The 25,390-nt window shown below is 36.2% G+C and overlaps 1 protein-coding gene across 8 annotated transcripts in view; it reads right to left on the bottom strand.

Moving 5' to 3' along the window:
- The window catches only part of PCDH9 (protocadherin 9), a 980,195-nt gene that overhangs the window by 579,290 nt on the left and 375,515 nt on the right, over positions 1–25,390 (bottom strand). The window contains exon 3 of one of the 8 annotated variants that reach the window (XM_089303622.1): positions 22,402–22,434. The exons of the other annotated variants lie outside the window; for them this stretch is intronic. Within the exon in view, the coding sequence (XP_089159748.1) occupies positions 22,417–22,434 (18 nt within the window). The 3' untranslated portion in view covers positions 22,402–22,416. Of the gene's footprint in view, positions 1–22,401; positions 22,435–25,390 lie in introns of those variants that run through there. 8 annotated transcript variants of the gene reach the window in all.

The raw sequence follows: 25,390 nt of genomic DNA, 5'->3' as shown, positions 1-25,390 counted from the left end.
AAAATTAAAAAGCCTCACTTAAACTCTCCCACCTCCAGCCCCTTTGCACATCCACTTTTTAATAATTTTGAACAAGTTTTTTATTCTAACTTGGGATCTTCAACTACATATGAATCATACTAGCATGTCTTAGAATTCTCAGCATTAGAAAATGATAATGTATTCAAGTTCTTATCTTAATCTGCTCACACTGCTGTAACAAAATAGGGTTGTCCCTCACTATTTGCGGGGATGTATTTTAGGACCTCCAAAGATACCAAAATTCATCTCATTTATAGAATGGTTAATGTCTACATAACACATTATCCCATGTACATTGGGGGAAAAATGTGTATTTGTTTGAAATGCAGTATGACAGAGAGGAGAGATTAAAAGAAAAGCAAAATCTTGCACTTGCTGGTTACCAAATGTCTGCAAAAACCTGGACAAGGCCAGGTCGAAGCCAGGAGCTAGCACCAAGGATTACAGGGACCCAAGTACTTGGGTCATCACCCACTGACTTCCCAGGTTTATTAGCAGGAAGTAGAGTAACTGGAATGGGAAGCAGCACTTTGATATTGGATGCAGGTGTCCCAAGTAGTGCCTTAACCTGCTGTGCCCCAATACGATCCCATCATTCCCTATTCTTTAAATCATCTCTGTATTACTTACAATACCTAATACAATGTAAATGGTATGTAAATAGTTTTATATTATACTTTTTTTTTTTTGACAGGCAGAGTGGACAGTGAGAGAGGTCTTCCTTTGCTGTTGGTTCACCCTCCAATGGCCGCCGTGGCCAGCGCGCTAAGGCTGGCGCATTGCGCTGATCCGATGGCAGGAGCCAGGTGCTTCTCCTGGTCTCCCATGGCGTGCAGGGCCCAAGGACTTGGGCCATCCTCCACTGCACTTCCGGGCCACAGCAGAGAGCTGGCCTGGAAGAGGGGCAACTGGGACAGAATCTGGTGCCCTGACCGGGACTAGAACCCGGTGTGCCGGTGAAGCAAGGCGGAGGATTAGCCTAGTGAGCCATGGCGCCAGACCTATATTATACTTTTAAAAAAGAATTATTGGAGCCAGCACTATGGTGTAGCAGGTAAAGCTACCTTCTGCAGGGCCGACATCCCATATAGTCGCCAGTTCAAATCCTGGCTGCTCCACTTCCAATCCAGCTCTCTGCCATGGCCTGGGAAGGCGGTAAAAGTGGCCCATGTGGGAGACTCAGAAGAAGTTCCTGGTTCCTGGCTTCAGATTGGCGTTGCTCCAGCTGTTGCGGCCATCTGGTGAGTGAACCAATGTATGGAAGACCTCTTCCTCCCCCCCACCCCCCTGCCTCTCTGTGATTCTGCCTTTATTTATTTGAAAGGTAGAGATAAAGAGAGAGAAGGAGAGAGAGAGATTGGTCTTCTATCTGCTGGCTCACTCCCCAAATGGCTGCAATGCCCATGGCTGTGCCAGGTTAAAGCCAGGAGCCCGAGCTGTTTCTGGGTCTCCACATGTTTACAGGAGCCCAACTACTTGGTCTGCCTTCTGCTGCTCTTCCATGGATATTAGCATGGAGCTAGATCGGAAGTGGAGCATCTGAGACTCCAGCTGGCACCCATAGGGATGCCACCACTGCAGGTGTAGGCTTAACCTTATAAGGCACAGCACTGGCCTCTATACTATACTTTCTAGGGGAAAATGATTCTGTATATGTTGAGTACATATGCATTATTTTTTCAAATATTTTTGATCCATGGTTGGTTAGAGCCATGAATGTGGAGCCCAGTTCTATCACAGACTGGATATTTAGCCAATATAAAACCTTTTCTCACAGATTTGGAGGCTGGAAAGTCCATGGTCAAAGTGTCAAACAAGTCCGTTTCTGATACAGCCTCACTTCCTAGCTTGTCGACAGCCATGCCCTCACTGTCTCCTCACATGCCTCTGGTATCTCTTCCTCTTCTAATAAGGGCATTAATGCTATTGTACCATAACCCTACTTATGTAACTTCCTTTAACCCAAATTATATCCATAAAATTCTAATTCCAAATAGTTGTATTGAAGATTAGTGCCTCAATACATAAATTTCACAATTCAGTCCTTGGTAGTGTTTAATGCTCAATAAATGGTAGAACTCTTTACAATACTAAAGATGATTATGACAATAATTTTCCTTTCCATCTCAATCTGTTGATAAAGGTTTTGTATTGTCTATCACAATCTTTAGATGCATCCCTGGTCGGGTTGACTGCAGATTCACAATCACTTAATTCGAGCTGGGTATAAGGACTCCTCCAACTTTTGGTATTACACCCAATAAGGTAAGGCACTTGAAGACCAAATTATCAAAGATGAGAGAGTAGGAGAAAGAATGAACAGGAAAGCTCTCTTAATAAACTTTCACTTCCCTCTTTCAACATTGGGGCTTAAAGGAGTAAGTTTTCCTAGGCTTAATTCCCAACACCCTTTCCTGAACTATGGTGTCTTTATCAACTTCCTATTCATAATTAAATAGTCCAAAGTTCCATGAAACTTGTTGCCAGGCTGTCTGAAATTTTGATTTCAATATGCCATATCTGCAGGTAAAAATCCTTTGCCAGACTACATGCATAGACTTTGTTGCTTTTTGAGCACTGAGTCATGTGACGTAAGGTGCTATAGATCATTTCTATGGAAACTACCTGGGCTGCACAGCAGATATACACATCCCTGAACTCTATTTTACCAGACTATCTGGAGGTGAGGTCCATGTTTTATTTTTCTCTCTTTTTTAAATTTATTTATTTGAAAGTCACAGTTAGACAGAGAGAGGAGAGGCAGAGAGAGAGAGGTCTTCCATCTGCTGGTTCACTCCCTAGATGGCTGCAACAGCCAGAGCAGTGTCAATCCAAAGCCAGGAGCCAGGAGCCAGGAGCTTCTTCCGGTCTCCCACGCAGATGCAGGGGCCCAAGGGCTTGGCCCATCTCTACTGCTTTCCCAGGCAAGAGCAAAGAGCTGGATCAGAAGTGGAGCAGCCGGGTCTCAAACCTGTGCCCATATGGGATGCCGGCACTGCAGGTGGTGGCTTTACCCTCTATGCCACAGAGCCAACCCCAAAGTCCATGTTTTCTAAAAACCACAGCCCTCTAAAATGCAAGAGTCCCAGCAATTGCAACCAAGGAGATGGAGTGGGGAGTAAGGGGGGGAAATGAACTAGCAGAGAATTCTTTATAAAGCATATTTCTTTTTACTTGCACAAACTATCTATGAATACATCAATTATTTGTACATTTTGAACTTTAAAAACAATAATATAAGTGAAAACTGTAGAATTACATAAAAGTATGGAATTGAGGAAAAAAATTGATCAAAGGAAACAAATGCTGTATGTGAAAAATGTTTCTTGTCAACCAAAATCTGAAGTCACTAGCAGTAAAAAGAAATAGTACTAAGGTAGGAAGACAGTTTGGCCCTAAGAGGATCCGCTGGTGGAAGTGTTGCTAAAACACCCAGGAGTCCCTCATTCCCCATTCCTTACTCTCAATCATTATTCTCTTCCCAACTTCCAATCTCATTCTGTTTTGTTTTCCCTGTGCTTTCCAGCTTCAAAACTTCAACAAGTCTTTGCTTTTTCCTTTTCAGACCCCCAGCAATGCCTTCGAGTTGGAGAAATCCCCATACTCACTACACATTAAGAGAGTGTGAGTCCCTAAACAACTGCACTATGGATATACATTTTGTCATTCCACCCAGGAATTCTGTTTTACCAAAGAAACATTATTACAGTAGGCCATTCCAAAAGTAATGCTGCTGTTCTCCTTGTCTTGTTTCACTGTGGGGTAAATGAACTTGGAGAGGTTGGTCTAGATTCATATCTACTATGTCTATATAGAACACTTTCAAATGACTCACAACTGAACCCTGGGGACATGGATGATCCAGGAATCATGCTAATTGGGAAGGTGTATTGGGAAAAATATGAAGTTATTTAGAAAGTCCAAAATTTAGAAGAAATAGGTTTTATAAAATTTGCAGAGAAAAATATTTTGCATTTCAATAGCATGTTCAAAGGCAGTAAGTAGAGTCTTGTACATGAAATTCAAAGATCAAAAAACCACTGAAGCAGAACATAATTTTCTTTGAGCCATTAATGTGAACCTATTGTGATAATTGAATATCATTGTGATAAAAGAATATTATATTACTCATAATGAAAAGCATATCATAGTGGTTCAGAGCTTGGGGTTTTGGACTCAAACAGATATTGGTTTGAACCCATTATTGTGCACATATAACTGTGTGATCTTAGCTTTATTTCATTAAACTTTTATTTCTTTATAAGACAGCAGGGTAGTCATGGACAGTAAATGAATATAAAGTATTTAGTCCAGTGCCTGACTTGACACAGTAAAATTAGCGTTTAATATTATTGTTGTTACTACTATAAATCATCTCTGTGCATTGTTCTCTAACGATAAAATTAAAACTTTTAAATACAGATAATTTTATATGCACAGGTGCCAGCGCTGTGGCACAGTGGGCTAAGCCTCTGTCTGAGGCACCAGTGTCCAATATTGGCACTGGTTCATGTCCTGGCTGCTCCTCTTCGAGTCTAGCTTTTTGCTGTGGCTGGAAGGGCTGTGGATGATGGCCAAAGGTCTTGGGCCCTTGCACCCACATGGGGGACCTGGAGGAAGCTCCTGGCTCCTGGCTTCAGATCAGCGCAGCTCCAGCAATTGCATTTTTTGGGGGAGTGAACCAGTGGGAGAAGGATCTTCTCTCTGTCTACCCCTGTCTCTGAATGTAACTCTCTTTCAAATAAATAGACAAAATCTTAAAAAAATTATACACATATCAGCCTTCAGTATTCATGGGTTCCATATTTGTAAATTTTTCAACCTGTTAACATTTATCTTAACCACCAAATCTGTATTCACAACATTTTTGCAGTCATGCACAAACATGTACAGAGCTTTGAAAAATCTGAGTTATGTCCTGTACATGTTCCCAACTGAGATGGAACAAGACAATACCTTCCTGTATCAGTTCTCACATGGTAAACAACTATCCTTTTTTACACTCTATTTACTGTCACTTACTTTGTATTCTTATGCTTTTTGTTGGTGAGTTCGCAGTTTTAAACAGATAGTGAGCAAGGTGCTGAAGATTTGTTTAATGTTTCTAAGCAACAAAACATGATATGCCTTCCTGAGAAAATGTGTGTGTTGGATAAGCTTTGGTCAGGCATGACTTACATTGTCATTGGCTATAAATTCAATGTTAATGCATCAACAATGTGTATAAAAGGTCTTTACATGAAACACACATAAAACAAGGTTACGTATTGATCTATACATGGAATGTTGTGACCAGAGACTTGCAGAAACTAGCCCTGTATTTCCCCTTGGAGCAATGTTTCATTATTCATGAATTTGTTGATCACAGTGGTTTTATACAACAAAACTGTATAACAAGGACTGAATATTTTCCTTTCTATATGGAAATCTAAACCTTGAGTTTGAAAATTTAGGTAACATTAAATCCCTGTTTCTTCTACTTTATAGATAGCTAAGTATGAGAGAATTATAAAAGGATAAATGTTTGTTTGGAATTATGTTGCCAGTACTAATTAGAAGATAAATTGCCTGTGCCCTTGAACCATGTCCTTCTGATTCTACTTCATTTGACAGTAGTATGGAAGTGGTCCACTAGAGAAAAGTCACTCTTCTCATTCGCTACAAAATGATAACATACAATAAGATGAGAAATCTGCTCCAACACACAGACATTTGCCTTACAACTAGTATTTCAGAAATGAATAATGGATTAGGGTTGCTGTGTTGTCACCAAGTCTTGATTGATTGTTTCCTTAATATGTGCTGAGTGCTGACAAAGTGCAAATCTCCCAATCTGCTGTGATGGGACCACTGTTAGTAAAGGGTACAATTATGCTTTTGTAGCTTTCACTCATCTCCTGATTTCACAAGACTTTTTGTCAAAGAAATATAAACAGCTTTTAAATTGACAAAGGACTAAAATAGTAGCTAACGTTTATTGAGCTATTATTCCAGACACTATGTTAAACAGTTTATACGTATGAGCTCTATTTTCATAGCAAGTATAGGAATTAGGTGTTGGTTATGATATTACCATCCAAACATACTGATGAAAATTTTGCAAAATTTTGAAAAATTAAATAATTTGTACAAAGTAAGAGAGTGTTTGAAGTGAGAATTCAAATCCTTGGATAATGTACTTGTGAACTATTTTTTTTTTTAATAGACAGTGGTAATCTATGGGTATTTATAAATACCTAAACACACACATAAAAACCTATCTACTCGAACAAAAGTGAGACTTTTTTTTTATCATGGGTGAGATCTATTAAATGTGTGAAAATTCTAAAAAGTACTCTATAATAAATTAAATCATAAACTTAAAGAATTATAAAAATTGTTCATCAGTTTCTTTAGAGAGGTAAGTGGGGAAAGATAGATTATTAAATACATGTGGATTTCATCTCAATACATACTATTTTACTTTCTAATTTAAACAGAAAATTTTCCTATTTCAGTCCTTTGACCTTCCACAATATAAATAATTTAATGACCTCAATAACACTTATAAAAGGAAACATACTATTTTGATAATCACTAGCACATTGAACAAGGCTTGACAGATGATAGAGTGGTTAAAATCAAAGGTTTATCACCATCCAAAAGATTATAAATGGAAAATAAAATATACTCCATGTCAGTGACAATGTGAGAGTGTTGGAGGTAATCTCTTTTTAGCTTATGAAAACAACAAGAGTTCAAATGCATGTAAGACATCTAATCATACAGAATAAATGTTGAAGAGTAGTAATTAGTTTACTGTTACTGAAAAATGTGTTGTGAACCATAATAAATATCTTTTCTTTTTAAATTACAGTGTTAGATTTAGAAACTGTTTTCCAAAACTTGGAAAACCAGTGAAGAAAGATAATTTTCCCCCAGTGTTTCTTTAGAGACAGGATATCTGTGTTATTTCATTCCCCTTTCTCTGAAACATCATGATTCTCCTCTAAAATCTTCATCAGAAGTCTATCTAGCCGATTCTTTTCATTTATCGCTGTTGCTACAAATCCACAAATTATTAGGCAATGTAAGCCTGAGATGAATTGATGGGAATTGGATTTCCATCATAAACATGGGTAATCTGTAAAAATTTTAGTGTAGATATCAGTGATGGTTATACCAGAGAAACACTATTCAAAGTCTGAGCTGCTTGATGCTGACACTTCTATGCAACCACCAAAATGGTATTTCTACAATCACATCCTAAAATAACATGTAGATACCACTTTATTTACTTGTTCTTTTACATAAAACTTTATCAAGTTTTTACTTTTCAAAATCACATATATAAGATATTTGACAGGCCCTATAAAAACATTTAGTCTCTTAAACATTCAACATCTTTGCTTTAACATAACTCCACAACATTTTAATCACTTCTTCATTTTCTTACTTTTTCTATTTTTCAAGCATTTAACCATATCAGTTAAGTTCCTATAACCTAGAGACTAACTTCTCCACAACTATCTTACACTTTAAGGTCTTCAAGTGCTAACAATAAATAAAGGCAAAATGAAGACCTTCCAAATATTTTATGGCAAAATTTTTAAAAGGACAGAGACTATTGAGAGATTTGTGTTTTACCATAAAATCATGAAATACATTTAGCTTTTGATGTTCAAAGGACACCTTTGCTTTAGAGCAAATACGCATTATTCCATTCGTACACTTAGTTTTCTGAAAGCTCTTAGAAAATAAATGAACAGTCAGGCTTTTTCTTTTTCATTTTATTGATGAACAATAGGTATGCAAGAAAAGGAGAGTGGAGGAGATGAGGAAAAAGGATTTTTATAAACAACAAAGCAGTCTGTGAAAAAGCAGCTATTTTATTTGTATATTGCAGAAAATTTTGCTGCTAAAAGCAACAACTTCTTGAGGCAAGTAGGGAACAAATATATACCTTTATTCATATTGCTCTGCTTGATATCCTAATATAAAACAGATTTTATGTATCTGAAGTTTAAACCAATTCCTTCCTCATTTTTAGTGATATGTTCAGATCCGATTTTAACTAGATAAGTGGTTTCAAGTCAGATAGTACTGAGTATGGAAAAGAGTTGCAGCAAGCATGAAAGCTTGATAGATTGTGTCATGTGGTTATCGCATTGGCAATGCTATCCCTGCACTGAAGCTGCAGCGCCTACTCCTCGGAACCTAAAGGCATCCCGATATTATCTCTTACTTACTGCAGAGGCCCCCAAACTTCAAAACGGGAGACAGACGAATAGCAGGGCTTCAATCACAGAGCTGCTTATTTCTTACCTTATACCAGATTAATCAAGAGGCAATGCACTATCACAGTGCTGGGATGGGGGCCGTTGTGTAGTGAGTAAAACCTGAGATGCCGGCATCCCACGTGGGTGGCAGTTAGAGTCCTGGCTTCTCCACTTATGCTACTGGTTCCCTGTTAGTGGCCTGGGAAAAGCACTGGAAGATGGCCCAAATGCTCGGGCCCTTGCTACCCATACGGGACACCCGGATGAAGCTCAGGGCTCCTGGATTTGGCCTGGTTCAGCCAGGCCACGGTAGCCATCTGAAAAGTGAACTAGTGAATAGAAAGGCTGTCTGCCTGTTTCTCTCCTTCTCTCTCTGTACCTCCAACTTGCAAATAAATAAATCTTTTTTTTAGAAAAAAGTGGGCTTGGGATTATTGTAATGTATGGAATATATGAAATGTTTCTTTGAATCAAGTTATTTAATCCTTCTTTCTAATGATACTCTCACAAAGACATAGAGGACAATTACTTAAGTCATCTCTGCCTCATCCAAAAAAATTACACACTGTATATTTACTCACTTTTAATTTGTGTTTTTTCTTTCTGTTCCTAGGGATTATATCTCAAAAGATACGGCCTTCATTACCAGCTACACAAATCTGAAACACTAGGATAGTGACTTTAAAGCACTTATAAGAGTTTTGGTTTTGTTTTCTGGGCAAAATAAACTTATTTGTAATCCCATTTTTCCATGAACTTTTTGAAGACCCCACTTGCAAGATAGCAATCCTGTTTTTCCAAATCCATCTTGCTATATCCACACACACCATTTGGTCCAGCCACTTTGACTTAACAAATATTTGTTTTAAGTCTACAAGTATTGGCTCATGATTCTTTATAAGTGGAATTCTAGGGGCCGCGCTGTGGCACAGCAGGTTAACGTCCTGGCCTGAAGTGCTGGCATCCCATATGGGCGCCAGATCTGGTCCTGGCTGCTCTACTTCCTATCCAGCTCTCTGCTGTGGCCTGGGAAAGCAGTAGAAGATGGCCCAAGTCCTTGGGCCCCTCTACCTGCATGGGAGACCTGGAAGAAGCTCCTGGCTCCTGGCTTCGGATCATCGCAGCTCCGGCCGTTGCGAACAGTTGGGGAGTGAACTGTCAGATAGAAGACCCCCCTCTCTCTCTCTGCCTCTCTTCTCTCTGTATAACTCTTTCAAATAAATAAATAAATCTTTAAAAAAATAAAACAAGTGGAATTTTCTTCTTGCTTTTTTTTTTTTTTTTTTTTGCCAGACTCCTTATTTTTTTAAGAATCAGCTCAAATATCAATACTCCTTCCACCCTTCCACTTTCAGGCTACCAATCTCCATGAGACAGAGTTTGCCAAGTTTTGTTGGCTGTTCCCAGAGCTCTCTACTTACTGTCTTCCATTTTAATCCGTCTCACATGCCGTAATTGTTTGTTTACATGCCTGGCTCACTGATTAGGTAACAACTCCTCACGCCTCCATTGATTTTTGTTTCCCAGTCCTTGGGAGAATGTCTGGCTCAGAACAGACACTTAACGCCTCATAAGGCCCTTCTCATTCTCCCTCCTACTTCCTCTGACATCCATTTTATTATGTCTACAAAACCACTGCATCATTGTATTTAATATTTTATAGCAATTCATGGTGAAAATGAGCAGTGGAAATTTATTATTCAGTGATCTGAGAATCTAATACCTGGAAAAATCCTCTATAAACAAAACCTTTCACTTGTGACTCAATACAAGTCGCCTTTCCTGAATATGTGGCCTTGTGTTTCCATAAAGAACAACATATGCCATGCTGATTTGTGCATTTCAAGGTAAGAAACACCAGTAACCTCATATCCGAGTAACTTATTAAGGGCAGGCATTTAGCTTAGTTGTGTAAGCTGCTGCTACGGTCACTTGCAAAAAGTGCATTAGAAAGTCTAGGTTCAGCTTCTGGCTCTACTCCTAATTCCAGCTTCCTGCAACTGGGCATCCTGGGAGGCAGAAGGTAGATAGCTCAGATAGTTGGATCCCTGTCACCCATACAAGACACCTGGATTGAGTTCCAGATTCCTAGGTTCAGCCTGGTTCGGTCCTGTCTGCTGTGGATATTGGCAATGCCATCAGTGGATCAAAGATCTTTTTCTTTTTCTCTTTCAAGTAAATGAACACATTTTTAAAAATAATAACATATATTACTAATTAGACATCCAAGTTGGTATTTAATTTACTAGAACATATACTATTTGTACGTAACTCAGGATTCCATCGTCAACCTTCTCTTTTTGGTACCAAAAATAGGCATTCTGATTCTTGGTTTCTTTGGCACTTCTTCATATTAATTTATGTATTGTTTATATTTGAACAAGAAAGTAACACTTTTGAAAATAACACTTCAGACTAAAATACAATATAGGGGTAAAATGTAGATTACACAGATTAATTAGGTTTATACAATAGGTCATAAAAACGATCTTTGGGTTTTACAGTCACTATTTAAGTGTTTCTAGGGACAGAAAGTCTACATATATTTTTAGGCACAAACACAAATCATTTGAGTGCAATAAGTATCTTGATTAAAATAATATGTAATGCTCTTTCTGGTGAAATAATAGAAAGCAACCAGAGTATAGTGGGGTGATTTCTTCTTATGTGAAAAGCAACCTGAGTGTGAAGGCATTGCTAAAATGGGAAGTTCAAAATTATCTCAAGAAAATACAATATTAGAGCAATTATAACATCCATGGAACAGATACATGGTGAGGGGGACACCTCCTGGTGCCACATCATGTAATTGCTGACTCCTTTGTAACCCTTTGTCTTCAAGAAACTTTACCCTTAGTAAGCAAGAAGTTGGCTTTGATATAAACTACAAAAGCACAAAACCCTTTGAATGTAATGGATTCTCAAGTTATAAACATTTACAAATGTCCATAGTGTAGGGTTACTGTTGTTTGCTGTGTTTAAGTCCTCAGGCTGTTTCAGTACAGAGTAGCTTATAAGGAAAACAAGCAGTTGGGCAATCATTTAATTTTGTGCAAATGAAAGAGCACTAGAGTGGACTCTCCAGGTTACCAATGTCCCTATCAAAGAAATGTCAATGTTTAAAGCCCTCAAACACTATCTGTCCTAAGTGTCTGGGGCAAGAGATTTGAAAGGATACTTTCAATCCTAACCTTCAGTTTTATGGATGACCCCGCATCCATAAGACCTCACTCTACGGAAGGATATGTGAGTAATCGTAGCAGCCTCTGGTGTGATGCTACCATGTGCCTTACAGTCTGGGAAGGGCCTACTTCGCTTGTCTCCGACTCCAGCTTGCCCAAGAGCACAGCTGGCACAAGCCTCTAGCCTAAGCTTTACAGAAAACTAACACTAGTCAGTGTGTGGGAAGTGCCTGTCACTGCCTCCGTACTTGATCTGAAAAGACACACAAAAAATTCAAATTCCAAAGCTGTCAGCTTGCAAACTTTCAGCAGGGAGAAAAGCCTCACTTTCAGAATGTAAACAAGGACAGTGAAGGTCTTGCTATCTAAAGATATCAGCATGCAAGAAGCACTCTGGCAGCTGGAACACACTGAGGCAGTGGCAAACCCCAGGGTCCCCTTGTGAGGCTGAGCCTACCTTGGAGACACATGGCCCTGACTTCTTCCGGCTGAGCACTTTACCTGTGATTGCAACGGCACATTCTTCAAAAGAGTGAAACAGAGGCCTGTCTCTTTAGAAGCAACATCAGTCTCTCTAAAAGAAGCAGTTTGGCATTTGCAGGGTTAAGGTCATTTCTTTACACCACGAAGAGGATAGATAATAATAATAGAAAGAATATCAAGCATGAAAAGCTTGATTTTCCTAAAGGAAATCATGACACAGCTGCAAAGCTGGTACAATAAGCCAGTGCACTAATTTATCCCACTTCAGTGCATTGACTTCTCTCCTGTGAACTGGCATCCCAGCTGGGAAAAGAAATGTTTACTGAGACTAGCTGAATTTTATTTACAGATCTAGTGGGCTTCTTGTAAGTTTCAAAGAAGAGATGCCACTAGTGTTGGTGAGGTAGCGGGTGGTGTGAAAATCACCCAAATGTACTTAGAAGATGGCACTCTTGTGACCCAGGGAAGGATAATATCAAGTTAAGTGCGCACTTTGCGTTCATCCAGCATAAATATCAGTGCCAAGGCAATCACATGGAGGGCCCTTGGGACACTGGGTGATAAATCAGAACTGGGAAGGAAGCCTCCAAAATTACCCTGATTGAAGTGCTCAAGGAACTACTGATGGAGCCCTCTATTAGAAACTTTTCCCCATCAGAAAACAGAGAAATATTTTGTCACGCATTATCTAAAAGAGATGCATTGTTACAGACATTTCTATTCAATTATTTATGTATCCTCTTTCTGGTAAGTCTCATCTGATTCTCTCTCCTTTCTAAATGTCACGAGTTTTACTCTCACATTGGCACTGATGTTAACATTTGAACAGGGGAAAGGTTGTACCTTAATAGATTTCATATTTAATAATCTAGTCAATAAAGTCTGCCCACTTAATCAGTCAAAGGCTATTCCACTCTGGACACTAAATGCCTCCAATGGCCCATGTTGTTTCCATTACATAGAAGTCAGCCATTATTATAAATTCTTACAGAAATATATCCATATTCCCCAGAGATTTGCATGTCTGTAAGTAAACAAAATGGCATTGCTTTTAAATACTTGAAATCGTGCAGACATTTGTGCTACACTATCATTAACAAAATCACAGAAGGAAAAGAATTGAAATATGTACAGTATTTGAAGGATTAAACTACTTGTAGGGAAAGAAAATCATTGTAAATGTTCAGCTCCACTCCTTTCCCTCTCACAATCCTTATTTGATAAGTAGGGCGCCAATGTGAGAACAAAAGGAGACTTCTATTACCAATCCAAGACTCTTATATTCTCATCTATTGTGTGGTTTTCATTCAACCTTACAGCAATACGCCATCATTAGCCACAACAATGCTACTCTAAACAAGTATTAACTGCATAGCTCAGTTGCCTTTCTGTTTGCTTTGTAGCCATTTAAATAATGTGCTCTCAAGTGTCAATTACTAATACCTAACAACTCTAGAGAAAGGGTTTGTGCATGCCTAAGCATTCCTTTCTTTTTCATAATTGTGGATGTTTTATTAGCTCAAAAGAAGTGAATATAATTATCACTGCTGAAAAAACTTTGATTTTAGTCTGGAAGTATCTATTCAGTGTTATATGTTTGTGATGAGTAGGTGTAGGACTGTAAAACATACTACATCTAGCAATTCTAATGATAAACAAAAAAACTTTGTCTCTTAACTCAACAGATATTTTCCTGTTGACGAGAAAGAAAAATAATTTAAATTCACTGTGTCATTGCCTATCATGGAACTACCATATTCTTCTGCTTTTAAACAACCTGCACTCAAATATTCATTAAATAAAAATATTTTATTTGAATGTAATATTGTTAAGAGTCTTTAATTAATGTGAGTTTTTAATATAGTATTGTGAAGAAAATTAATTGTTTATTGTTTTTATTAACTGCATTTAGTTATATGAAATGTAAACTTATGAAAATGAGGCCAATTTCCCCACATAAATCATCAAATTTCATTTTGGAGTTCCCTTTCAAAAATCCTATTAGGATACCCACGACTGGATTGGTCCATTTGTATTCAGGGTATCTGCCCTGCCTGTGCCTTTGATTTCGTGTGTCATTCTGTGTTATAGTGACCTTCCTATATGTGTTAGCCTCAACTACTTTGTAGATCCCTTAAATCCAGTAGTTTTAATAAAAAGATGGAATAATTTGATAACAAATTATTAGTATATCATGTAGTGTAAGCAATATTGCTTCATTAAATTAGCACATCTTATTTAGAAAAGAATCTCCTATGACTCTCATGATCACTGTTTTCAGATTTTTTTAATATGTATCTGCTACTTATCTTATATTTTGTCATTCATAAGCACATCTCAGTAGAAAGAATGCTGACAAACAAGAAATTTGTGAGAAACAATTACCAAAAAAAATCAAATTTTCAGAAAAGTCATTACATATTTTGGAAATTTGAGAATATATATACTTTTGTTGTTTTTTAGCAGTCTACCTTAAATAAGAAACTTGTATCTATACAATATTTGAACTGCCTGAACAGTGGGATGTTGAAAATCACATTTTCAAATTGACAATCTCCTATTTCTGTAAAAGTACTTGGTGCCATTCAAAAATGTAAATATTCCTAGTATGTGTATAACTTAGTTGTACTAGAGCCAAGGAAGGTTAAAAAACAACCAGAAACAAGGTCAAAAAACAAATTACTTAGATTCTGATTCTGACTCTGACATTTATGGTTCAGAAATCTTTAGAAAGTTCCTTAACCTATCTGAGGCTTCAGTCTGTTCAAGTGTAAAACAGTGCTAATAAAAACAACCACCTAATAACTTGATTTTGAGTACTGAGATAATGCATGGTAAAAGCACATAGTATACTGCCTAGTAAATAATAAATGGTCATTGAAGCAAATTCTAGGAAATAATTTCATTGAGTTTCATTTGTTTGAATAAAATGCCTGATCAAAGCACATTCTGAAACTAACTGGGATAATGTCAAATGTAAAAAAAAAAAAAAAATAACACCATATGAACTATGTGACATGCAAAATATCTAGAGAAATTTTGACAGTGTGGAATATTCTAGGAAATAGAATACAAAAAGTATTTTATAGGATTGGAGGCAATCATAATGCAAATATTCTGCATAGTGTTTCTCATTTTATTTGGTAATAATGACAATGAGTTTCTTCACCCTTGGGGCCATTCAGATCTTGAAGCTCATTCTAAATATTTTCTCCAAAACATTTCACAGAAAGACAGAAAAGCAGATCTTAGGTAGTTTTGAAGCAAGACCTTCTTTATTCTACATATGTAGCTTCCTTTCTTCTTCTTGTTGTCATACTTACAGTCATTCAATAAAAGATATAATTAGAGATGATTTACTCTCAGTATCTCATTATATTAATACCATATATTTCAAAATATATTTGGGAATTAAGAATATTTCTTTTATTTTCATTTCACTCCAAAATGTGTGAAACACCTTATTTTTTTCTGGAGTCAGATCAGCCCAAGTTTTCCTGTCCCCAAAATTTCTCATGCAATTTCTCTTTCCCAAGAATTGCAAGGCTCACTGGACCTGCAGGTCACTGGCCTGTTTTGTTTATTTCTGTTTCAGAAGTTAAGCTTGGAAGTCCTAACCAGATCCAAGCATGTCTTATTCGGTGTGTTGTTTTAAAAATGCAAATAAATTTGAAATGTGACGATTGCCTGGAAAGTATCCAAGAAGTATAGTTGCTGAACAAAAGTATTAAGGAAGAAAACTCAACACATCCTCTCCATCACTTTGCCATGCTGGGAAGCTGGAGGTAAGGCAAGAACCACAGAACAAGACTAATACAAGAAAAGGAATAGCCTAGATTCATGAGTAAATAATTCTGATTGAGTTTTATAAATATATTAAAAATTATGTGTTCCTCAAACAAAATCTTCATATTTCTATGATTCCCTTATCCTTATTCTTTTCCAAAAAACTTTTCTGAGCTGTTTGCGAATATGACAAAGAATGTTAAGCAAATTTTTAATATGGTTAAGATAATTTATCCTTAAGCACATTGTAGGTTTGTTAAAAGCCACTGTTATAGGGTATTCATTTGCCCTACGGATATGACATCTACATCCAAAACCAAAGAGCCTGGGTTCAGTTTCCATCGCCCGTTATGTGGACCCTGGTGAGCAGCACAGAGGAGCCCCAGGAGTTCCTGGCTTCCAGCTTCAGTGTCAATGCACAATAACAACTGTTGCAAGCATTTGAGGAGTGAACCAGTGCACAGGAGCCCTCTCTGTCTCACTGCTTCTCAAATAAGTGAATTTAAGAAAGTCCACTATGCTCTTTATGTTCATTATTGGATCCTTCAAGTGTCTGGAAACCTTTGCCTCACAAGGGAATACTAATACTTTTTCAATGGGGCATTCAAATCCTGTATTCACATATTTTTGTATGTAGTCAGATTGCTCTTTTATAATCTAAATACTTCCTTAAATGCATTCAGAACATTTTCAATACATTTTATTACAAAAATGACTAAATAATTTTATTGGCATTATGTAGAATCTATGGCAAAAATTGGTATTTTTGATCCTGTGAGCTTTCCTTTCATACATTATACAGGGAGTTTTAATTCTTTGAATTTCCCATGGATCAAAAGTATTGGACAGTACAGTATAGATCATTCTATGGGGGTGTATGCTAAGACACATTGCAACATAGTTCTGTCGTGTGTAGGGATGTCTAACAACATTGCAAAGAATGTGGGATGAGTTCCTTCTCAATGTGCTGTTGTGAAACCTCATTCCATCATGGCAGACATCGTTTCTACTTCATGCTTCCTTTAAGTTACTTCCACAGGAAACTCTTGAATTATGACAGTTGTATCCATAGCTGGCAATAGTGATAGTAAGTTGTCAACTTTTTGGAAAATGTCCCCTTTGAAATGTAGGCCTTTATCTGTACTTTAAAAAATCATTTGAATTGGAAAGACCTATGACCCATGCAGAATTATAGACCATCTCTAAATTTTGTTGTTTCAAGTTCATTGGTTTAGTACAAATTTTTACTTTAAAATGTCCCTTTAATATATCTTTCCTTTTGTACAAAAAGCAAATAAATGTTGAGGATAGAAGATGTGTGGTAGATTATTTTATGGTGGGAGGAAAGAGGAATCAGAAAATAGCAGAAAAAGCACAAGTATAAATGTACTCATAGAGTGTTGAATCAGAATTTTCTTAAACACTTTCTATGCAACATCACTCTTCAAGTAAATATATAATTGAGGGGGAAAAACTCACTCATATATATGTGGGTACCATCACCTCATAATAGAGAAATATGATAAATTACTGACATTTTTGAAATCCAGCTAGTCTAAGGCAAAACATAATTATTCTAATGTGATGTATATTGTTGATTAGGCAATATTCTATCTGAATGGCTTCTGAACTATTGACAGTAATGACCAAATCAGTTTCATTAGCTACAACATGAATGGACTGGAGGTCATTATGTTAAGCGAAATAAGCCAAGAACACAAAGATAAGTATCACATGATGTAACTCATATGTGGAATCAAAAAAACAAGTGATCTCATACCAGAGACTGGGGAGAGAAGTAGGAAAGGATGGATAGGAAAAAATTGATTAATAGGTGCCAGGTTATACTCAGATGGGAGTAAGAAGTTCTGGGGATCCATTGCACAGCAGGGTGTCTATAGATAATGTTAATATACTGTATATTCCTCTATATAAACTAATAGAAGGAAAAATTTTGGATGCTTTTACTATAGATAAATGATAAATATTTTAAGACATAAATATATGTAGCCTGGTTGGACATTACACAATGTTTACCTGTACTGAATCATTATAGAGTACCCCATAAATATGTGTAATTTTTATATGTTTGTTAAAATGTTTAAATAAAAAGTATATAGAAAAAAGTTTTATGTCTCTTTTTTGTATTTATCATTTAATGATTGGACTGCTTTATCAATTTTGCTTTTTGAGTCTTTGATTCTAGAGTTAATTTTTTTTTAGAAAGAACTAACAAAAGACAAGTGATCATTTTCTTATTAGTGGTTATCTCGCAGTCCTTGAGAATACATTGCAAATTTAAGTGTTATTCATGGTTGGTCTTAATTTAACTTAAAATCCTCTTAAACTGTTTCCCAATTTTCACTAAGGCACATACCTAATGATTATTAATATACTCTGTGATGATGTTTATGGATGCAGTACCAAAGAATATTTGTCTCAGTAAGACTGCAGAATGATATTTGGGTATCTAAATATTTAAAATAACTAATTGCTTATCTCTAAGATATGTATATATTTCCTTTCAGGCTGCAAAGTGCGATGCTGAATTACTGAAGAGTATATGATTTAATATTTTCAGATGAACAACAAAATGTACAGCAAGAGCACAAAATGTATATTTGGTAAGAATAGATACAAAAGACTTAAAAATAGGACCTGATGTGGAGGCTGAGTAGGCTAAGCCCCCGTTTGCAGCACCAGCATTCCATATGGGCACCATTTCTAATCCTGCTTCTCCTCTTCTAATCCAACTCTGTGTTGTGGCCCCGAAAAGCAGCAGAGGATACCCAAGTCCATGGGCCCCTGCTCCCACGTGGGAGACCTGGAAGAGGCTTCAGGCTTCTGGCTCCTGGCTTTGGATTGGCTCATCTCTGGCCAATGTGGCCATTTGGAAAGTGAATCAGCAGATGGAAGACCTTTTTCTGTTTCTCCTTCTCTGTAACTCTACCTCACAAATAAATAAAAATCTTTAAAAAAATTAAAAAGCTTATTAACCTGGATTGTGCTGAACAGTAAAAAGTTAATGGAAAGATAATTTATTAAGCTATACTATCGAAAATATATCCAACATACATTTTCATGAGGTGTAAATAAAGCTATCACCTTTCTTTGATGACTCTGCTATTGCCAAAAAATAATTCTTTCAAACCTCATGTATAATGTAAAGATTTTATGGAAGTGTAGAACATTGAGATACCTATTTTCTCACTCTACCCAGAATTACAAATTTGAAAGACTCCAAACAAACACATTCTTGCTTTATTTTATGTTTTCTATTTTAAAATAAAATATAAAAGTCTGTTACCTTTTTGAATTTAATGAAAATTTAAATGACTTAACTAATTTGATTTTGGTTAATTAGAATTTACTTAATAGTATATCATATACATAAATATAATTGGTAGATTGCTAAAATATATATTTAAATAATAGATTAGCTAAAATTAAAATCACTCTTAAATAGTTTTCCTAGACAGATTTACTGTCATAATATAAATGCCAAGCTGTAATGAGTGATTCAAATTTCACTGATATAATATGACATCTGACAGTTAATAATGGGTTCCTCAAACTGCTGCTAAAATATAATATGCAGTACAAATTTAGCATGGCTAAATTCAATACTAGTCTATGAAGATAACAGTACAACTGGGCAAATTAGGTAATTTTACCATGACAAAATACTATAATTAGTTTTATAATTACATTTATTTACATGGTCAATTTCAATAATACTAACTCATTTGCAAGTCAACACCAGTTTTTTTATAAAAAACAATATACAATTTCATAGACTCCTAGAATAATTTTTAATTATTGCCTATGGTTTTTATATTCTTATAAATGTTTTATACACATATACTAGTGTCACTTACTTTTAAATATTTTCAATAAATATTTGAGGAACACTAACCACATGAAAGAAAAATATTAAGTTTTTCAGGAACAGAAATATTCAGTAGAATATTTCTACTAGAATATTTCAGTAGAAGGGATTTGTACAATTGTTCTGTCATGTTGTGAAGATGAAATATCACAGATATGAGCTAGAGTAAATAACGTCCAAAGATGGACACTGGTGGTATAAAATATACTTACCAGAATAAAATTTCTGTTAAGGACAATGAGTTGGAGGGTTATTATACCAAGGCAATGCAGGAGTTGAATGAATTTTAGATCTATCTCTAGAAGGGGAAGTTAGGGAAACCAACTTGCATAACTGATTTAAAGAGCAGGTATTTATAGCTTGCTGACCATTTGTCAGACAAGTTACTAGGAATTATGAGGTTAAAAACATGAGAAAAATATGGTGTCTTTGAGGAAGTTATAAAGAAGCATGGTACATATATCTTTAAAACTATATTAATGGCATATATAATACAATAATATAAGCAAATATACTACGAGAGTAAAATGTGTGATTAAATAGTTGTGGCTATTTCTATTCAATCAAACTGCACAAAATATTTGTTCATGAGTTGATCAGACGAACATTACCATAGATTTTGTGCCCTTTTCTAGGTCTGATCTACAACTGTTAGTCACAGTTTGAGGCTGCCTATGTTAGCTTGTCCATCATCACAGCTCCAGCACAGAACATCTGAAGAGGAGATTGTATGATGACAAAACTAGTGCTGAATTGAACAATTCACAATAGTAGTAATAATAATAATGAGGAGTTATAACATCTGTAGACAAAGAGAGCACCAGTCATCATCATTATCTTTGTAACTAACATTGATTGGGGAGGCTACAACAGCCACAATGCTGTATACATTATTTATTTTACATTTACAGTCTTCCTAGGAAAGAAAACTGAAAGACCCAGCTCTCTCCTCTTGGAAGAGAGATCAAATCTATTACTCAAGCTTTTACTACTTGAAAGCAAGAGACACGGAATCGTAGCCCAGCCTTCTTGAGCTATAAAGAATTGAGTTCTCATCTGTTTTCTTGCCACATATACAGTGCTCTAAGAAATATTTTGAACAATGAAAATATTGATGCAGAAAGCTGAAGATTTATTCTGCATAGTTACATATTTAGTTTTATTAAGGAAATGTTGTAAGTTTAACTGATGTTTTGTTGCTTGTCAAGTATTAGTTCATGCTTCTTGAAGTAAATCTAAATGTCACCCTCCACCCGCCTCTACACATACACACATTCCTCCCAACACACACACATTCTCTTTTACCATTTTCTTATTGTGTTCACTGCTGCTTTCCCCGCAACAGGAAGAGCGGGGATAGACTAAGGACTCAACAATACATTTAGATAGGGCCAGTGTTTCACTTAGTAGTTAAGATGCATGTGTTCTGTATTGGAATTTTAGGTTAGATATCCAGCTAAGGCTCCAGATTCCAATTTCTTTCTAATGCCAACACTGAGGTAGTGGTGATGTCTCAAGTTGTTGGGTTCCTGACTCCTACGTGGGAGACCTAGATTGAGTTTCCACGTCCTTGGTTTGGCCCTGGCAAAGTGTCAGCTATTGTGGCCATTTGAGGAGTGAACCAGCAAATGGGAGCACTCTCTATTCAAAATAATTAAGTAATTAAAAATTTTTGCACAGGTGTAAGGCCCCACCCCTGACCAATAAATAAAATAAGAATCTCTTAAAGTAGATTCCCTAGATAGAAGAAATAGAAAAGTAAAATTAGGTCAGTAGGAAGTCAATGGTCAATGCAGTCTAGTTAACATACAATTATTTTATTCCTTTCCACATAGATGAAAAATTAAGCACAAAGAAGATTAGCAAAATAATGCAATGGTCTGCTGTTTGTTAATCTGTTATTCATTATTAGAAAACTAGATTTTTGTGGTAGTTTTCTAATTCATATTTCTAAATCAGGAATAGATATACTTTAAGGTTACTGCAGTCAGGGTGATTGTACAAATGTATTCACCATAACTAACAGTTTGATTTTATTTAAATATTTATATAGGTCACATGATACACTTCTTGATTTGTCCTTATTCAAATTTCCAGACTTATATCCTGGCACTCATGGAAAATCAAAGCTACTGTCTATCTTGTGTGATCTTATCTTTTGTTTTCTTTCTACATTTCTTATACCCTTTGCTTAAAATATTCTCCTCTCTACTCACCTCAAGGCAAACTCCTCAGCCTTCTGGAAATTAACTAAAATTTACCCCACTTAAAGCCTTTTCCAAGCTCCACTATCAGAATGGCTATTATTTCTACACAGTCATCACATACATTTGCATTTTGATGATTTTATAAGTTTATTTACTACTATACCTCTAACTCTAGTAAAAATGTCTTAAACAATGAAGGTATTGAAGATTCTCAATGAAGGACATTTAACAGAAGATAAAAGTATGAGCCAAATCTGAATGCAGTGTCAAAACTAATGGCTTTGCTGATGTATTACAAATCTCAGACTTCAAGGGGGTGAGATATGGCTTTCATGATGTGCTATAACTATTTTATCACCAATTTGGACATGAATAAGTAAAAGAAATTATATCTACTGAGTTAGTGAATCAGTTATTAGGGAAACCCACAGAAAGATCTAATGCTTTTTCAGTTATGATATGCCTTTTTGAATTCTACTTTAGTGAATACACTTGAAATAATTTTGATATCTAGCTACACATATGTCTTCAGCATATATCTAGCATACATACAAGAATGCTTGCAGAAGTTTTAAGTATGCAGGAATTCTTCATAAAACCATATGGTCCTAGAGAAAAAAATAGCATAGCAAATTAAAATAGCCCTAAACAGCATAAAGAAGAGTTTAATAAAATTTAGAAAAAGCCTTTTAAACAACTCTTTTAAAATATTATTCATTTCCTTTATGTTGTATTTTTCATTGAAGCTAACTGTCATACATTTATGGAAAGTCAATAGGATATTTAAACACAGTTATGGACCAAATTCTGTGGTCTTCAATTTGCAAATCTTTTAAATTAAATAGATTTGCAGACCAGCAAATTTATCAGTAAATTTAGTTTCTTATTTCTCTCTCTAGTTAAAACATTCTCAAAGAATATATTCTTATGAAATCAAAATTATTTTGAGCAGCAATACTTGTAGGCTTCATAGAAAGCCTTGAAAAGGTGGTTGAAAAGATGATACCAAGCCAGGATAATTAAACCAAGTGATATATTAAGCCAAATATTTATGAATGACTATAGAAACACTCAGTTCTAATGTATTGTGAAAAACATTACTTTGACAAGTTAAGAAAAAGGCAAAGTCAACATGTATATTTGAGCAGTTTTTTGATAACATGACTCATCTGCTTTATGTTATTTCATGTTATAAGTACCTGCCATAAAATGCCACCATATCTATAAAAATTAAAAATAAACATTAAATTGCAGGCAGATTTGTTTTTATTTATATATTGAAGAAAGCACAAGTGATTTGCTCTCACTACTCCATTCTACATTTTAAGTGTAAAATCTTTAACATTACAAATGGAAATAATAGTCTAGTCTATCTTTTAATAAGAGAAATGCATTGCCAAGGTCATTGCTTATCAAGTCAACCTGTTATAATGTGAGGCAGTTCTGTTTACACTAAAGATTTGTTCTTTTAGTGTGTCAGGTTTTTCTCTTAATCATGTGCTGTCCTATTGAATGCTATAGATTTGTTCACTCCACTTCACTCATGATCATCTTTGATATATAAATAAATATATAAATAGACACATATAGCTCCTACTGCACTCCCATGCCCAGCTTCTCAAATCTTGTTTTCCAGATATAATGTCCTTAGTTGCCAGGAAATGGTGACCAGATTGCTTCAGCCCAAGTGCGCCGGCTTTTTTATACACTCCACTTGAACCATACACCCTTAAGAGTCAGTTGCCCTTGGGGCCTGTGCTATGGCGCAGCGAGTTAACAGCCTGGCCTGAAGCGCCCCCATCCCATATGGGCGTGGTTCAAGACCAGGCTGCTCCACTTCCAGTCCAGCTCTCTGCTATGGCCTGGGAAAGCAGTAGAAGATGGCCCAAGTGCTTGGGCCCCTGCACCCATGTGGGAGACCTGGAAGAAGCTCCTGGCTTTGGATGGGCACAGCTCCAGCCATTGCGGCCATTTGAGAAGTGAACCATTGGATGACTCTCTCTCTGTGTGTAACTCTGACTTTCAAATAAATACATAAATTGTTAAAAAAAAAAAAAAAGTTGCCCAGAACTGAATATACAAGTCTGGTTATAATTTGATCGGTCTAATATACATTCACAAAATTATATTTCATATTATAAGCCTTGAGCAACTCTTAATCTCATATATGAGACTATTGTTATTTTCAATACCAATCTAAACATACTAGATCACAATGCATTCTGATCGTTTAAATCTCCAAATCTTTTTTCACCAAAAAGCAAGTTAAAATATATCTTCACTGAAATTTCTCTTTAGTTCTAACTCACATATTGAACATCACACATAAAAATGTTAGTTTTTATCTTCATTATTCTAGTCCATAGAGATTTTCCTCTATCAACCTTATAGATTTTATTTCATGATACATACATACATGGTAAACATACTTTCTGAATATTTACTAAAGTCAGTAAGAACAGCAAGGCTGGAATAAACTAAAATCATGGATATCACCATGTTCCACAATAATACATGGAACCACTTCAGTTTACATACCTATCACATTAATAATGATAAATCTATAAGGCTGTGACAATTAAATGAGAATACGTAAGGAGATCTTTGACTTAGAATAAGTATTTAGATTTTTAGATTTTTCCCAAATACTTAGAATAAGTATTTGGGAAAAATATGATGTATATAAGACAAGGATTTTACAGCAGCCCAGGTCACTACTTGGAATGCCCACATCCTCTATTAGAGTGCTTGATTCAGAACCCGTTCACCCTACTTCTTATCTAGCTTCCAGCTGATGCATACCCTGGTAGAAAACAGAAGATGTCTGGAGTACTTGAGTTTCTGCTACCCACATGGAAGATCTTGATGGAGTCTGAAGTTCCTGACTTGGGTCTGACCCAGCCCTGGCTGCTGCAGGTATTTGGAAAGTGAACCAGCAGATGGAGGACTTTCTTTCTCTTTCTCATATAAGAAATAAACAAAGTTAAAATTAATATTAGACATGGTTGTTCTGATGTTAAAAGTGAAAATGAGACATTTATCCAGATACAATATTTTATACTGGATATGTGCAAGCTTAGAGCCTTCTCTAAGTATCAAATCCTCCATAAACTTGTTGAAATATCTGAAATTTTTTTAAAGCTCACCATGGGGGCTGGTGCTGTGGAACAGCAGGTAGAGCTGCTGCCTACAGTGCCAGCATCCCACATGGGCACCGGTTTAAGTCCTAGCTGCTTCACTTCCGATCCAGCTCCCAGCTAATGCACATGGAAAGGAATAGAAGATGGCCCAAGTCCTTGGGCCCTTGCCTGCACTTAGAAGCCTTGGAGGTAGCTCCTGGCCCCTCACTTCAGCCTGACCCAGCCCCAGCCATACAGCCATTTGGGGAGTGAACCAGTGGATGGAAGACCTCTCTCTGCCTTCCCTTCTCTCACTCTCTTTCTAATTTTGCCTTTCAATTAAATAAATAAATCTTTTTTAAAAAGTTAATTGTGATTTTTTTCCATTAGAGTTTTAGAGGTCAGGAGGCAGGTTACAGATTGTGTGTATAAAATCATCTGCATG

This window comes from Oryctolagus cuniculus, chromosome 9 (assembly GCF_051225735.1).
Source record: "Oryctolagus cuniculus isolate XC-2025 breed Fujian yellow rabbit chromosome 9, ASM5122573v1, whole genome shotgun sequence".
In the NCBI taxonomy this organism is placed as follows: Eukaryota; Metazoa; Chordata; class Mammalia; order Lagomorpha; family Leporidae; genus Oryctolagus; species Oryctolagus cuniculus.
Note: the sequence above shows the minus strand (reverse complement) of the source record. Positions and strands in the feature narration are given on the sequence as shown.